Source organism: Pyricularia oryzae, chromosome 4, assembly GCF_000002495.2.
Source record: "Pyricularia oryzae 70-15 chromosome 4, whole genome shotgun sequence".
NCBI classification, from domain to species: Eukaryota; Fungi; Ascomycota; class Sordariomycetes; order Magnaporthales; family Pyriculariaceae; genus Pyricularia; species Pyricularia oryzae.
In genome coordinates this window covers 5,481,827-5,497,513 of record NC_017851.1, presented here as the reverse complement: position 1 = coordinate 5,497,513, position 15,687 = coordinate 5,481,827, and the positions used below count along the sequence as shown (strand labels likewise).

The window sequence follows — 15,687 nt, the reverse complement described above, 5'->3', positions numbered from 1 at the left end:
CCCGGCCGAATACCGGATGTATGGACGACTATTCAGCCCCGAACTCGAAACAGGACTACCTGAGCATAGTCCGTTCGACCACGAGATACCATTGAAAGAAGGAACACAGCCCAAATTCCACAAGATATACGGCTTGAACCCAACACAGATGGAGGTATTAGATGAGTACCTCGCAGAGAACCTCAAGAAAGGTTACATCAGACCATCAACATCACCAGCAGGATACCCAATCCTCTTCGTACCAAAGAAGAACGGAAAATTACGACTATGCGTGGACTACAGACAATTAAACGACATCACCATAAAGAATTGCTACCCACTCCCACTAATAGGAGAACTCCGAGACATGCTCTATCAAACACAGTGGTTTACAACACTAGACCTCAAAGGAGCATACAACTTAATCCGCATGAAGGAAGGCGAAGAATGGAAAACAGCGTTCCGCACCCGACGAGGACATTACGAGTACCTAGTAATGCCCTTCGGCCTCACCAACGCCCCAGCAACCTTCCAAACCATGATCAACCACGTTCTCAGGGAATGCCTAGACATTTTCGTCGTTGTCTACCTGGACGATATCCTTGTCTTTTCCAAGACGTTGGAAGAACACAAGCAACACGTTCACACCGTCCTAAAAAAGCTACAAGACGCTAAGCTCTTAGTTAAGCCCGAGAAGTGTCTCTTTCACAGCAAGCAAGTTAATTTCCTAGGATACACTATCGCTCCTGGAGAAATTAGGATGGAGGAATCGAAAATCCAAGCAGTAAAGGAATGGCCTCAACCACAGAACGTAAAAGACGTTCGGGCATTCCTCGGATTCGTGAACTTTTACAGAAGGTTCATCAAGGGATACGGCGCGATTGCCACCCCATTGACCAACATGACCAAGAAGGACCTAGAATTCCAGTGGACGAAACAAACACAACAGGCCTTTGAACAGCTACGAGACGCAGTAGCCAGAGAACCAATCCTCAAGATACCAGACCCAACGAAACCTTTCGAAGTCGAGACCGACGCATCGGACTATGCGATCGGAGGACAACTCAGTCAGCGAGACGAAGAAGGACGGTTGCATCCTTGCGCCTTCTTCTCACAAAAACTACATGGACCAGAACTCAACTACCAGATTCACGACAAAGAGCTTATGGCCATCATTCGAGCATTTGAAGAATGGAAACCACAATTATCCGGAACTAAACACGAGGTGTTAGTTTACACGGACCACAAGAACCTGACCCATTTCACCACTAGCAAAGTGTTAAACAAACGACAAATCAGATGGTCAGAATTCCTGTCAGAATTCCATTTCAGGATCATCTACCGAAAAGGAACAGAAAACGGCAGGGCCGACGCCCTCAGCCGAAGACCAGATCACGAGAACACAGTGCCAAAGGAAACACGGGTTATCCTCACAACAGACGAAAACGGAAACCTCCTACCAGCACATCGAAACCTTATGACAACAAACACAGTAACCACACCAGAAGAGATACGGAGGATCCACGAAAGCAAAGCCCACGGACACCAAGGAATTTCCAAGACATGGAAACGGCTAAAACAGCATCACAACTTTAAAGGAACACGATAAGAAGTACGGGAAGCCATCAAGGACTGCGAACTTTGTGCCAAGAGCAAGTCCGCAAGACACAAACCTTACGGACTCCTACAACCCTTACCAGCCCCCAGCAAGGCATGGCAGACCATGACAATGGACTTCATCGTCAAGTTACCACCTTCGGAAGAACCACTCACTAAGACCAAGTACGACAGCATACTGGTTATAGTGGACAAGCTCACCAAATACGCCTACTTCCTACCATACAAAGAAAGCAGCAACGCCGAAGAAATCGCCTACACATTCCTACGAGTGATTGTCAGCAATCACGGATTTCCAGAAAGCATTATCACAGACAGAGACAAGCTCTTCACATCAAGATTCTGGAAATCCCTGATGGAACAGCTAGGAACAGACCACAAGCTATCCACAGCATTCCACCCACAGACGGACGGACAAACAGAGCGAGCCAACCAAACATTGGAACAATACCTAAGATGTTATGTGAACTACAAGCAAGACAATTGGGTACGGTTGTTACCCACAGCACAGTTCGCTTACAACAGCTCAGAAAACGAAAGTACCAAGACAACCCCGTTCTACGCCAACTATGGATTCAACCCTACAGCGTACGGAGAACCAAGAACTACGACTACGGCACCGCGAGCCGATAAACAAGCGAGCGAGTTACGACAATTACACAAAGAACTCCAGCAGGAACTAGAGTTCGTACGAGAAAGAATGATGAAATACGCCAATCAGCATCGGATGAAGGGACCATCCTTCAAGGAGGGAGATAGCGTCTATCTCATTCGACGCAATATCAAAACACAACGACCCAACAGCAAGCTTGATTTTAAGAAGCTTGGACCTTTTAAAATCAGCAAGAAAATCAGCGACACCAACTACAGACTGTCATTACCAGACACCATGAAAATTCACCCCACATTTCACGTATCACTACTGGAACCGGCACCACACGGCACCAGCACACAAGAAACGATCGAGATCGACGCAGAACAAACCTACGACGTTGAACGAATACTCGACCACAGACGAAACCACGGCAAAACAGAGTACCTTGTTAAATGGGAAAACTACGGGCATGAAGAAAACACTTGGGAACCCCTTAACCACCTCCAGGATTGCCAGGAACCGCTCCGCCAGTACTATCAGGAGTTGGATCTGCGAGCAAGTCAGCCAAGAAAAAGAGGACGACCTAAGAAAGCACCACCTACCATTCCCAGAAGTTAAGGGCCGACCAGGACTCGAAACCATACCACCAGACGAACCTACAAAGAAACGATCAGTATGCAACACAAAACAAAAACACCAGAAAAACGACGTACCAACGGAATGTTGCGCAAGAACATTCATCTCATCCAACAACGAAGGATTCAGAGGACCCATCGGGAAAGTCGAATCCCAGACAAAATTGGAATCCGGAAGAAGCGACTCCAGGGACACTTCAGGAAGAACCTCGGCTGATCGCCGCCGCTCCTCCTGCTCTGCCTCTTCACGCTCCACCCGATCCAATTCCTCCAGATTGTCAATACCACGACGGACCGCCCTCATCATCTTTTCAAACCACATTTTCTTTTGTCTGCGCAGGCGAAGGACTTTCTCCTCCGCCGCCTCCAACTCAGACTCAAGTTTCGAATGTTGAGCCGCGATCCTGTGTAACTGCTCCCGCGAGACACCCATCACATCACATCGCGAGCGACCGAGGCGGACGCACTCGACACAACGAGAGGAATCACGAGGCGACACAGCGCATTTTGCAATCCCTTGCGACTCGCAAGCAGAACAAGAAGGCATCTCAACCGCCGAAGAAAGAAGCACAGAAAGCAAGTCGTTGCGACGAGCGGTGGAAGAGCGACCGCGAGATTTGTTAACTCGACTAGACATGGCGCAAAGCAGTTAGCAAAGAAAGGAATAGAACCAGAAGACAAGGATCAGGGGAATACGGACTATTTAAAGGCCAAAGGGACTTGGCCAAAGGAGAGGAGACCTGATGTTACGACCAAACAAGTTGGGCCAGCACCAAGGAGGCCAGGTGGGGTCACACCCCTCCTGACGACATTCGCCAAAAGGAATCACCGACCGGCGGGAAAGGATTACATAAGGGGAAAAGACACGTGATATCACGTGATTGCCAAGAGAGGGATATGATTGATATGTCGCATATCAATCATAGCAGAACAAGTGATATGTCGGCTATGGAACATATCAAGCATATCACGTCGAGGGACATAGTCTATATAAGGCACGCTCATTACCATGTAGATAGATTCGATTCTAGGATTGCTTAGCAGCAATCAAACTCTAGTTAACCTCAATACTTACTTGAGAACGATCATAACTTCACCCCCAGTCATTGAGAACCCCAGTTACCCAGTCAGACGCTCAGTTGCTTCAACCCACTGTACTTTACCCTAAGAACAGGTTACCCCGATACCTTGATCGTAACAGTGGGGTTATACCCCCCCTAACGATATTCGCCCAGGAAAAATACCGACCGGCAAAATAACAATTATTTAAAGGTAAAACCACGAAATTTTACGTAATTTTACGTGATGGTTAAGGGAATGGATTTTTATAATTTGTAAAATTTCAATTAAAAATTATAAATTAAATAGATTAAAAAAGATTATATTTGAAATAACGTGGTTCATCAGGACCCCGGACATATCAGGACCCCGGACACTTTTCCTGCACAATACTACTTCCAATTTCAATTGCAACGCCAGCGTTGTTCAATTTACCTCAATGCAATCGGATATATGTACATCAGACATTTCTGCATCCTCCTGACAGGTGCGTGCATTATGTCCAGGTTTACCGCAGTTGCCGCAACGTCGTTTAGTCGCCGGCTGCGCACTACTCCCCTCCCCATTTTCATCTTTCTTTTCGTATATTAGACCATCGGCACCATTTGATTGAAGCAAATTCTGACCCTCTTGTATGGTAAATGACCCTCCTTCGCGGATACGTGTTTTTTGAGCCCTGCGCCGCTTGCTAAGCGCTTCGTTGGCCTTCCGAAGGCTGTGGTTCTCCGCTTCCAAAAGTGTGGTTCGATGAGCAATCGACTCCAACCCTTTTGCTAGCTGCTTTACAGCATTAAAAATAGGCGTTGGCGAGCTTCCCTGATGACAGTTGATTCGACTTTTAACAAGGGTAGATTGATTAACGGCTTCTGTCGGGTTGTGCGGTGTTTGAGAGACCCAGGTTTCGGTGCTGGAAAAATCAAGCTCTTTAGGTGACGGCGTCCGTAGCCTAACATCCAGCTTAGATATGACCATTTCCGGGCTATGGGGGATAATTCCCGCCCCTCGAAAACCCCCGGCCATATTTTCTTTTGTCATTGACTTTTTGTAAGCCGCTGCAAAAGCCAAAAAGAAGTCGACTTTGCTGATGTTAGTGATGTGGGCCCGGATAAAGTCGTTAATTTTTTGACCGTACGCCCGCTTAAGGACGTTAAACACTCCGACATCAAGTGGCTGGGTTAAATGAGATAAATGAGCAGGCAGGTAAAGTGGAATAATATTGTGATCTTTGCAATAGCCCTCGAATTCAGGGGATCGATGACTGCCGTGCCCATCGAGCACTAACATCCGATATACGCCTTTTGTCCGCGATTTTGTATGGTTGTCGAAATGCTGAACCCAGTCGAGGCCAGTCTCGTTGTCGGTCCATCCATTAACGGTGGGTTTGAGGCGCCACGTGTCCGGAAGACCGCCTTCTGTATACCAATTGGACAAATGGTAAAAGCCTTTGACGATGATATACGGGGGTATATCGTAACCGTCGCCACTGATGCAACAAATTGCAGTCGCCCATTCTCGATTGCCAGGCTGTACTTTTTTCCTTCTTCCGCGTCTTTCGGACCCAGTTACGACCATTCCAGCGCAAATCTGGCCCATCATAAAGCCGGTTTCGTCGAAGTTGTACATGTCGCAGTCTTGGATGCCATATTTGGCCCTCATATTGGCCACCAATTGAAACCACGCGTTTAACGCGTCAGGATCTTCGCAAAGAGCTCTTTGGAAATCGTAAGCGCGAGAAAAACGCGTTTTTAATTCTGTGCGTCGTTGTACGAAGCGATAAGCCCATTGCTTGCCGACCGGTCGCGCGTCCCGCGCAGCGAGAAGATGATCGGCCATTGCGGCCACATCAGCGATCTGGGCTGGAAACCCTCGGGAATCCAGGTCCAGTATATACTGGACAATTACTTCCTCTTCCCTTTCCGTTAGCTTTTGGTTGCCTGGCCGACGATTGGCCAAAGAAGCGATGCCGTTTATTCTGTCGTGTAGTGTCGATTTTGGGACATTATATATTAATGCAACCTTTCGTATGCTTTTCTTTTTGCTTGATCGGAGCTCATTTAGAGCAAGAATGATTCGCGCTTCGCAATTTGATGATTCCATTACTGTTGGGGGAAAGAACACGTGTGGAAAATAAAGGATGAAACTGGGTTGAAAAATGTCCGGGGTCCTGATATGTCCGGGGTCCTGATGAACCACGTTATAATTTATATAAGGCACGTTTATTACCATATAAATAAATTCGATTTTAGGATTGTTTAACAGCAATTAAATTCTAATTAACCTTAATATTTATTTGAAAACGATTATAATTTCACCCCCAGTTATTAAGAACCCCAGTTACCCAGTTAGACGCTCAGTTGCTTCAACCCACTGTACTTTACCATAAGAACAGGTTACCCGACATCTTGATCGTAACAAAACACGAGATAGATCCACTACCTGCTGCGTAAAGCGTGGCAACGCCGCTGCGGAAACCGCCGTCAAATATAGCCCCGACGAGCTTGAGGGATCCAAGAAGACTCCTGCCATCTTGATCAAAGTCGTGGAGGTCATATAGCTACCGCGTCCGGATTTGAACATGAACTCACTTTTTTGCCGAAAGAGTTGCGTCGGCGCCGTCGTCGCTTCTCTGCTGGGGCTGTGGTTCAAACTCTGCTGAAACGAAATCCTGCACAGTGTCCTCAGACTCGTATGCTGAAAATGATGATACGCTTTCCGTCACCTGGTCCAGAGGCAAAGACACCAACAAAGCTGCAAATCAAAAAAAAAAAAAAAAAAAAAGCAGAGAGTTGGAGGAAATGGCTCGGGGCATCACAATGATCCCAGACGGCGGTTACAATAGCACTGGGCCAAACCACCCACCTCTTGGTCAGGCTCTGGGCTGCATGATTTCAATTGCTGGGCCCCAGCAAATGGTGTTACCACAACCTAGGGCAGACGGCCAATAGCCCCCTCAAAAGTCATATTTGACTATGTTGCACGATAAAAAGAGTTGAGGTTTGGTCTGCCGTGTAATATGACCTCGACTGCACTAATCTACGACAGTCGGAGTCGGACAAACCATACACCCCCTTCCACCCCGGGACCCTTTTGCGAAATGTGCGCAACCACGTGGTACCGAGTCAGCTCCTGTATGCTGTCCTGGCAATGGCGGCCCCGTTACTGGTCACCGACGAGTGAACAAGTTATATGTACGGCTGGGTTGCGGGGCACTCTACATAGTAGTCTTGGATGCATCCAGGGAATTGCGTATAATCAGTGCTCGGAAAGTCGCGGCAGCGGCCGTTATTTGTCATACATTTCATATGTGCGGCGAATTGGGCGGGGGAAGGGATAGTTGCATTATGGTGGATATCAATTGCGTCTTATATTATTTATATATGCTAAGATGAACATTATTATATCTATATATATCCCAAATAACATTTATGTATATTAAATGAACTGCATTGCGCATATATAATGTACTATATATAACAGAGGCAGCGCGTCAACGTAAACTGATAAAATAGAGACAAAAGCAAGAAGATTAAAGAGAACAAAAGGCCGCAGCCGGACAGGCCTATTGGGTGGCGAGCGTAGCATAGAAAAGGTCGGCTACCGAGGCGGGTGAAAGTCAAAGGGACGAGTTATCCAGCACCCGAAATGCTCCAATCCCTCACCCACAGAGACTGTGGCTGCATTGACTGTATCTTGATTAAAGTTTGGGGTTGAATTTAATGTGGTTATGTGACCTTTTTCAATTGGCACAATTTTATCCAATCTAACTAAATTTTGATTTACTGGAGTTATTCTGGCCAAATTAACCTACGAATTCTCGAGCAAGCAAAAATGCGGTCTTTGTCACCACTTGTTTCGGAAGTACAGGAAGCAATGTGATGGCTCAGCATGAACAGGCTATATCCTACTCCGGAATCAAGTTCTTTTTTCCTCTCGTTTAGTTGCTGTTTCAATTGCTGTCCAACGGTATTCTTGTTAGCCTTCCAGCGGGAATGCAAGAGGCGCCATATTTGCTTCTAGACGACTTGCTGAGCTAGTGCACATATTCCAACCCCTAACAAAACTAGTTCTAGTCTAGTACTAACAGAAGACAGCCACGCCTAAATTAAGGAAGATCAAGTAATGAAAAGGCGAGTGTCGGTTACTGCGCACAAATCTCTTTAAAGAAAAAAAAACATCAAACCAGAAAGACTTTTGCACCCAAACACCCATGTTCCAACGCTACCAGATTCAACGCGCATGTAAATTTTGTATATTGCAACCCTCGCCTAATCCTACGCAGGCGCAGCACGTCTGGCTTCTGGCCGGTCACGAGGGGGCCAGTGCTCGCAGAGGAGATGGAAGAGCCCGACGAACCGGGGCCGCGAGCAGCGCCTGGCACTCGTGGATCAACCTGTCGACATTTGATTTTGCCTTTTCATGGAACGCGGCAGCCGCTTGCGGAAATGCTGACGGCGAGGGTTCATAGCCGTAGGCGTCATGCAGAGCATCTAATCTCGAGCTGATATATCCTCCGAGTGCCTGATACGGTAATAATACCCGACTCCAAGGATGGCAAAGAGTCAAGCTAACCGGTCATTCACTGCACGCTTGGTTGGGTCATCCGTCCGGGTTAGTGTCCAAAGAGACTGATGATAGCTGCTATGTCCGGATAAGGCATTTTCTCCTCAGTAAGAAGACTTCTTTGGGGAAGAGTTGGAGCGTTCAACACTCGTCCAAGTTCCTTTGTGCTAAAGACTACCAGGTAATTATAAAGGGAAAAGAAGCCGACGTTAATTTCTAACAAGGACAGGACACGTCTCAGATAAATAGCTGACTGCCTTTCCATTTTGTGGTTTCGGCATAAGAACCGCCCTCCCGGCTCGCCCTTGTCCAGGTATCCAGATTACGCTTCGGAAATTTGTCAAATGAGGCGGTGTAGGTCGCGACACTGTGGGCGACCAGCTTCGTGTTCAGCTCCCAGGCAGTGGCATTGACGTTTCGCGTATCGTCGCAAAGCTGGTGGTAGCATTCGTCGTAGGCATCGCCGTCCTTTCCGCCAAACATCTTGCGCTCCTTCTTGGACTTGATGCCTTCGGCGCCAGTGGCGATCCCTCCCGCGGGGATTCCCGCCCGAATGAAGCCATCATAGTCGCTGCGGCCATCAAATGGAATGAGAGTGTAGTTGAGGCCATGCGATTGGTACCAGTCGATATACAAGTCGCGGAGCTCTTCGGACCCAGTCGGGTGCACGTCATTTGTCGCATTGTAGACTTGATAGGCAAAGTTGGGGCTCGCAAGCATGTCGTAGTCCATGAATAGGCGGACCTTGAGGTTCTCCTCGGGAGACAGGCTTGACGCGTAGTAGCTGGAGCCAACAAGACCCTCCTCCTCGGCAGACCACCAAGCGAAGCGGACGCAGTTGTTAACTTTGAACTTGGTGAGCTGCCTGGCGACCTCGATCAGAGACAAGGTGCCGGATCCGTCGTCATTGATACCTGGGCCCGCTTCAACGCTGTCGGAGTGGGCACCCAAGGCGACGCAATTGTCCGGGTCGCCTTGGGTGGTCTGGGCGACGAGATTGTTGGTTATGGCAGTGTTGACCCAGGAGCGAATGTATGCAATGGCATCAACCTCGTCTCCGCTCTCCAGCTTTTCGATCAAGGGCTTCGCCTCATCGAGGCTGATGCCAAACGTGGCGACGTGGTCGTCATTCGGGGATCCCAGGGTTCCCGAGATGTCGCCCTTTTCGTGGTTGTACACAATGGCGGCGGCAGCACCTGCTTTTCCTGCCAAGGAAGACTTGTCCCCAAAGGCGCAGGCTCCACGGCGAATCAAGGCGATATTTCCTCGAACGCTTGATGGGTAGTCCTCGTGAGAACATCCGTTGTTCTCGACGAGAACGATGTTTCCATGGACGGGTTCCCTATCCTTGGTGGGAGGCGTGAGGCTCATGGGCTTGGCGTCCTGGAAGACCTCGTCGCCAACGACCAGGCGGGATTCTTGAACCCAGCCAACATATGCAGGGAAGGGCTGTTCCACAATGGTGTAATAGTCTCCCAGGTCTGAAATGGCATCACGGATATACTTGAGGGTTCCCAGGTGGCCTACTCTTAGTGGTTAGGTTAGTTCCTGATTTGAGTCATTGCGCGCCAGCCAAGGTTGATTGCTCTGTGGAGAACTCGCCTTTGCTTCCAATCACGCGTGTCGGGCGATTGTACTCGACAAAGCTCAGGTTCGCAATTGCGTAGAGGTCCTGGGCGCCCTTGAGGAGCCGGTCGATGGAAATGCTCGCCTGCAGGGCATCGCTGTCGACCAGGGGCTTCTTGGCTGATGTCACGGCAACTGGCTCAGCGTCGTGAAGGAGCGGCTTTTGGGCAGATGACGCATGGGCACCCCAAATGGAGGAGGCAGCTAGCGACTGCAAAACAAGAATGCGTGGAGTCGCCATTGTGTGTCGGTTCTTGTCCTGCTGGCAATTGATTGTTGTTGTGAAGTAAGGTGAGCGAGCTCGCTACGAAACATGGAGAGGCGGAGCTCAAGATAAGTATGGAGGGGAGGCGTCCGCTAGTGCATTGGTCGGCGGAAATCAAGCCGAGGATGGCTGGTGCAAGTACAGGGCAGGGGGAGTCAAGTGCCCGTTCCGCTACGGATAAGGATGGGGCACGGGCACCTACTTGCTGCAAGGTACCTTGGGTACTTGGCAAGCTACTCCGTAGCTGACTGACCCAGTGGGCCAGTGACCAAACCAAAAAGAGTGGGTGCCTGATCAGCCTCTGGTTCGGAACAAACCTTCCCCAAATACACCAGACCTAGAACTAGTCTAGACTAGACCGAACAGAACTGGATAAATCCTACAAACATGCACACACATTCATTCGTTTGGCCAAGGGCATGGCTTTGTTGCTGGCAGTTTGGATTTGCATTGGTTGTAGGGCATAATCTTGCTCGTAAACATCCAACAGCAAAACATCCAAGCTGCCTGCGGACCCAACTGGGTGTCCTCCCACTATTCTTGTTTAGAAACCCTGCTTCTTGACCTGCTCCTTGGCTTCCTTAACGGTCTGGGCCTTGTTGGGGTCTTCGAACCCACAGCCAGTCTTGCCATTTTGGTTGGCAGCGACTTCGTTGGAGCAGACTCCCTTGTTCTCCCCGTTTCCAGCGCAGCATCTCGACTGGCAATCGGTGCCGTTGACGCAACCTCCTGTGATGAACTGCTGGCCGTTACCTGTGCCGACGTTCTTGGCGCCTGCATCGTTGGGCGTGACATTTGCGGTGACAGAGAGGGCCACTGAGAATTGCGCATGCGGTTAGTGGAACGTCACCATCGTGTTTCGGGGGAAGGGGAGGACTATAAAAAAACATACTGGCGAGTATAGCAGCGAAAGTGGAAACGCGAACCATCTTGATTGTAGGTAGATAAAAGTGAAGGTGTATGTGTGGTGGACTTTGGAGTTGGAGACGCCTGGTCTGATGAATGAGAAAGCAAATAATGATCGTTGGGTATCAAAGAATACAGTAAAAGAGCAAATTTCAAAAGATGGACACCGGGTCTCTAAAGCGAATAGTAAAAGTTGGAAAGATGGGATGGGGAGAAGAGACAGTCTCGAGGAGACCAAGTCGACATCGACGCCTCCTTTTATAAATCCATCAAAAGGCAGTTACAGTATTCTACCCCTTCAGGCCTCGGGGGAATCCAGCACTTGGGTAAACACGTGAGGCCGAATGAGAAGAGGATGCAGTTACAGCATGTCGATCTTTCACCCATCGCGCGCTTTCTTTCACACACGGCCTGCCTGTCAATCAATGTCACCATCTGGTCCACTCTTTCGAACGAGACGTACATGAGACGGGACGAAAAAAGTTTGGCTGATCATGTCGCTAATGGATTTTGCAATCGCTTCCGGGAACCTTCTCATCTCAAACATGGCTGCGGGAAATTCCTTAGCAAAACAGAGGTGCTGAAATGAAAATTCTATTATAAGCTCATACATGCTCGTGTAAAAGTCGCATCAGTAACGGTGCAGCATTCCATTCACGGAGCCCACTGAGCTTGTTTAAAGGCCAAGCTCACGTTAATGAGGGGAGGCAGCCGGGGTACCAGGGGTACCAGGGGTAGGTAGTGGCTCACGATTCAAGAGCCAAAGTGGATGTGATTCAGGATTGTGGAATCTTTACATCGGTAGGTACGTCGTTTCTAATCGGGCATTTGGGTTACGGGTTGTGGGCGGATGGATGTACATGGATGGGTGGGGTGTTTTGTGTGTCCAAGTACTGATGGTGTTTTGTCTGTTTCCCCAAGGCCCCTGACAACCGCCCATGATCTAGTCTGTTCACGCTTCTGCATCACGCTTCTGCCATCGCAGCCAGCATGCCACCAGCTCCTCGGGAGTCGAGCTTTCCACTTCGACGCAGGTACATTGACATCTGTCAACCATGCTGCGGTGCGTGTGGCTGCCATATTCGCCGCCTTTGGCCAAGCTGGGGAGCGCTTTGGCAATAAGCAACCTCGAACTTTGGTCGGGCGGTGTAGCTTAGAGAGCCACTGCAAAGGTCGGCTCCTGCTTTCCGCCCCTGGTAGACAGCCACAGCCTCTGAGCCTGCTCGCAGCGCTTGAAGTGCTCGTTCAGAAAGTCTCGCCTGCTGAACGAGAGGTACAAGTCATCCGGCGACAGATTGCCCGTGCTGTCCAGGCCGCTCGCCTCGTCGCCCACCCATGCGCAACCTGTACAACGCACTTGGACCTCGGCCACGCCCGAGTCCTTGTCGAGCCAAGGCAACAGGCAAGCCGCCATAGGTGTGTACCCTTCCCACTCGCCATTCGTTCGACTCACGCCTGGTCCAGAACTATACCAGGATATGCCCCATCGCGTAAGTTCGCCGTGCAAGGCTTCGGTCAGCGCCGACGCAGAAACCAGCACCGGCGTCTCGCTCTCCTTTCCCGTTATTGGCTGCTCCTCCGGTCCGTAGAGACCCGGCAGTACGGCCATCTTGGGAAAGCTGTCTAGCTGCTTGTTGCTCAGCAGACCTCCGTAGACTCCGCGGGCGTAGTTGAGAGAGCACACGCGTGTTTCCGAAGCCGAGTGCAGACAGCTTTTGCAGCAGCGAAGGCATCCCAAGAGGAAGACAAAGTCGCCGAAGCAGTTGTTGCAGATCATGCAGCTGCGGGTGCACAAGACGGTGTACATGTCATCGAGGCCGATGTAGAGTCCTGCATTCGACCTGAGAAGTGCAAGCGTGACGTCGAATCCGCCGTATCTCACTATGTCTCGGTACCTGTGTAGGGAGTTGACCGAATTGCGCAGGCGGCGATTAACATGTCGCATCCTAAACAGCGACACCATGTCGAGCCGGTACAGCATCGAATCTATCAGCTCCTGTGGAAGCCCATCCAACACAAGACCAGAGCATGTGGTTGGCGCATCTGAGAGGCCGAGGAATGTCTCTTCAACGCCAAGGTGCGTGGTTTCGGGGAACCAAATGGCAGCGAGCCTAGCGTCTTTGTTTTCATATGTGACGGCCTTGATTACTGCCTCCTCGTCGTCCCTTGCGACCTTGAACTCTTCTTGTGACCATATCCCCCTACGTATCATGGCCGCGCGGTCGCTGACACTTGCTTTGGCGTAGTCCATCGTCGAAAAACGCTCTGTTTCGATGATGATTGCAACTTGGTTGAGAATGAGATGTGCATGCCTGGCTTCTCGCCATGGAAGCTCAACAAGCTTAGGCCGCTAGGCCTGGACCTATTTTTTAGTGGGGCGGGGCAAGTATTCCGTAAGGGTGCTTCATTCGGCTCCACGTGAGATTCTTCTGAGAAGAAATGGAAGGTACCTAGTGGGGAGACGCAAAATGATCTGCGCATGCATTAATCCTTGGTACAGGCTAGGACGGACTAGACCTAGAATACTTTTGGAACTAGTTCTAATCCCATATCCAACTCAGGATCCTAACCCATCCCTTACTTCGAGGTTCGGGCTGCGCTGGGTGCAGCTCTGCCTGTTCCAGAGCCTCTTCTACCGGTATCTCCCGCAACGGCGCTATCTTTGTCTTGTTGGCAAACTTCCAAACAGCATAAGCAGCCAGTACAAGCGGTATGTCAAGATAATGCGACACGAATGAGTTGGCGTCCCATCCGCCCTCTGTAAATACGGCAAACCCGCCTGTAAACAAGATGAGGATGCACATGAAGAGTGCGATCGGACTGCTGTATACTATGACGAGCAGATCAAATGTTAGCTATACTTCGCCTGTGGAGATTATGAGTAAAACAAACAAACAAAGAAACACTCACCGGTCCATGAATTATGCCACGGCAGCCTGTTTGGATCCAACCCCTGGACCTTCAACGCTTTCATCATGCGGATGTGGTTCAACAGAATCGCCGCCCAGGAGATCAGCACGCCGGCGCTCGTCAGTGCAACGAACCAAAAGAAGACGGTCAGAGCCCCGTTTGATAGTGCCATGAAGCTCAGGAACATAAAGGCAGTGAAGAACAGCACGCAAACGTACGGCACTCCCCACGAGGTGGTGCGCAGAAACACTTTGGGGGCCTGACCCTTGAGCGCCAGACCGAAAAGCACACGCGTCCCTGACAGCAGTGCCTGGTTGGACGCTGACCAGGCCGAGGTGATGACGATGGCGTTGACCACGCTTGGGATTGCCGGAATGCCGGCGGCCTGCGCAGCGATGACAAAGGGCGATTGAGCTGCCGTTCCCGACCCTTCGTTCAGCCGAGGGTCGTCGCTTCGCACCAACATGCCGACAATCAGAACTGCGACGAGGTAGAAAAGAACGACGCGGGCAAAGACGCGCTTGCAGGCGCGTGGGATGGCGTGGCGCGGGTTGCGCGTCTCGGCAGCGGCCATGGCCAGGGACTCGACTCCCGCGAACGAGAAGACGGCACCCGTCATGACGGACCAATAGCCCAGGAACTTGCCCCAGTCGCCCGAAGCTATGTACTCGACGAATGGACCAGGATCCTGCCAGTGCGCGAAGCCGATGCGCGGCGTGCCGGGGATGCCGCCAAGGTCGATTACCAGGCCCAGAATGACCAAGAAGACGACGAGCATGATTTTGAGCAGCGCAAAGACGAACTCGACCTCGCCAAAGACACGCACAAAGGCAATGCCTACGAGGAATGTGAGGACGATGAAGACAACGATAAACACGGCAGGGCTCAGGTCGGTCCAGAACTGGAAGAGCACGCAGATGGCAGTGATCTCGCTGGGGATGGAGAGCACGTTGCCGTAGACAATGTTCCAGCCGATGGCGAACCCCAGGGCCGGGTCCACAAAGAGCTCGGCGTGACGGACGAAGGATCCCGTGACGGGCAGCAGCGCCGTGACTTCTCCCAAAGCGAATTGTACGGCACAGACAATGAGGCCAACCGTCGCGTAGCCGAGCAACGCGCCAGCCGGACCTCCATTCTGAATCGCCGATCCGAGTCCCAGGAAAAGACCAGTCCCGATGGCGCCGGCGATACCCAGCATGGAAAGATGGCGCTGGGCCAAACCACGCTGCAGCTGCTGGTTCTCTACTGCCGTCACAAAGTCGCCTCCATGGTCATCCTGCGGCGGCGGATACGGTTCCTGCTCTCGGGATGTCAACGCACCATACGACAGGGTCGACTCCCGATTGCTGCTCGCCCCGGCCCGCGAGTGTTCGGACGCCGGCGGATCTGGAGACAACCAGCCGTGCCTCAAGGTCGTGTTGATTCCTGGCGACTTTGAGCCAGGAAACGGGAAAGCATCGTTTCCGCTCATTGCCGCTTTTTTTTTTTTTTTTTTTGTCACGCTGCGACTGCCTGCCGGGTCTCTGATGCTTTGA

At 50.7% G+C, this 15,687-nt stretch overlaps 5 protein-coding genes across 5 annotated transcripts; 1 reads left to right on the top strand and 4 right to left on the bottom strand.

The window, feature by feature from the left end:
- Positions 1-6,698: 6,698 nt before the first annotated feature.
- MGG_17283 (uncharacterized protein) lies at positions 6,699-7,062 on the top strand (the record flags this gene model as incomplete). The annotated part of the gene is made up of 2 exons (XM_003717617.1): positions 6,699-6,797; positions 6,928-7,062. 2 exons carry the CDS (start codon positions 6,699-6,701, stop codon positions 7,060-7,062), a joined length of 234 nt encoding a protein of 77 aa, XP_003717665.1.
- A 702-nt stretch (positions 7,063-7,764) lies between these two features.
- MGG_09692 (aminopeptidase Y) lies at positions 7,765-10,403 on the bottom strand. The gene is made up of 2 exons (XM_003717616.1): positions 10,048-10,403; positions 7,765-9,968 (listed from the first exon to the last, which is right to left on the bottom strand). Exons 1-2 carry the CDS (start codon positions 10,310-10,312, stop codon positions 8,683-8,685), a joined length of 1,551 nt encoding a protein of 516 aa, XP_003717664.1. The 5' UTR covers positions 10,313-10,403; the 3' UTR covers positions 7,765-8,682.
- A 477-nt stretch (positions 10,404-10,880) lies between these two features.
- On the bottom strand, positions 10,881-11,265 carry MGG_09693 (uncharacterized protein; the record flags this gene model as incomplete). The annotated part of the gene is made up of 2 exons (XM_003717615.1): positions 10,881-11,152; positions 11,229-11,265. 2 exons carry the CDS (start codon positions 11,263-11,265, stop codon positions 10,881-10,883), a joined length of 309 nt encoding a protein of 102 aa, XP_003717663.1.
- Positions 11,266-12,395: 1,130 nt separating this feature from the next.
- Positions 12,396-13,493, bottom strand: MGG_13660 (F-box domain-containing protein; the record flags this gene model as incomplete). The annotated part of the gene is made up of 1 exon (XM_003717614.1): positions 12,396-13,493. The coding sequence occupies one exon, from the start codon at positions 13,491-13,493 to the stop codon at positions 12,396-12,398; it is 1,098 nt and encodes a 365-aa protein (XP_003717662.1).
- A 289-nt stretch (positions 13,494-13,782) lies between these two features.
- On the bottom strand, positions 13,783-15,623 carry MGG_13659 (dicarboxylic amino acid permease; the record flags this gene model as incomplete). Its single annotated transcript, XM_003717613.1, has 2 exons — positions 13,783-14,000; positions 14,153-15,623. 2 exons carry the CDS (start codon positions 15,621-15,623, stop codon positions 13,783-13,785), a joined length of 1,689 nt encoding a protein of 562 aa, XP_003717661.1.
- Between the last annotated feature and the right edge of the window lie 64 nt (positions 15,624-15,687).

Bases quoted from the DNA above. Each gene is read 5' to 3' on its own strand.
- MGG_09692 (XM_003717616.1), bottom strand. From the start codon at position 10,312: ATGGCGACTCCACGCATTCTTGTTTTGCAGTCGCTAGCTGCCTCCTCC. The intron at 9,969-10,047 runs GCGAGTTCTCCA...CACTAAGAGTAG, and splicing joins ACGCGTGATTGGAAGCAAAG to GCCACCTGGGAACCCTCAAG.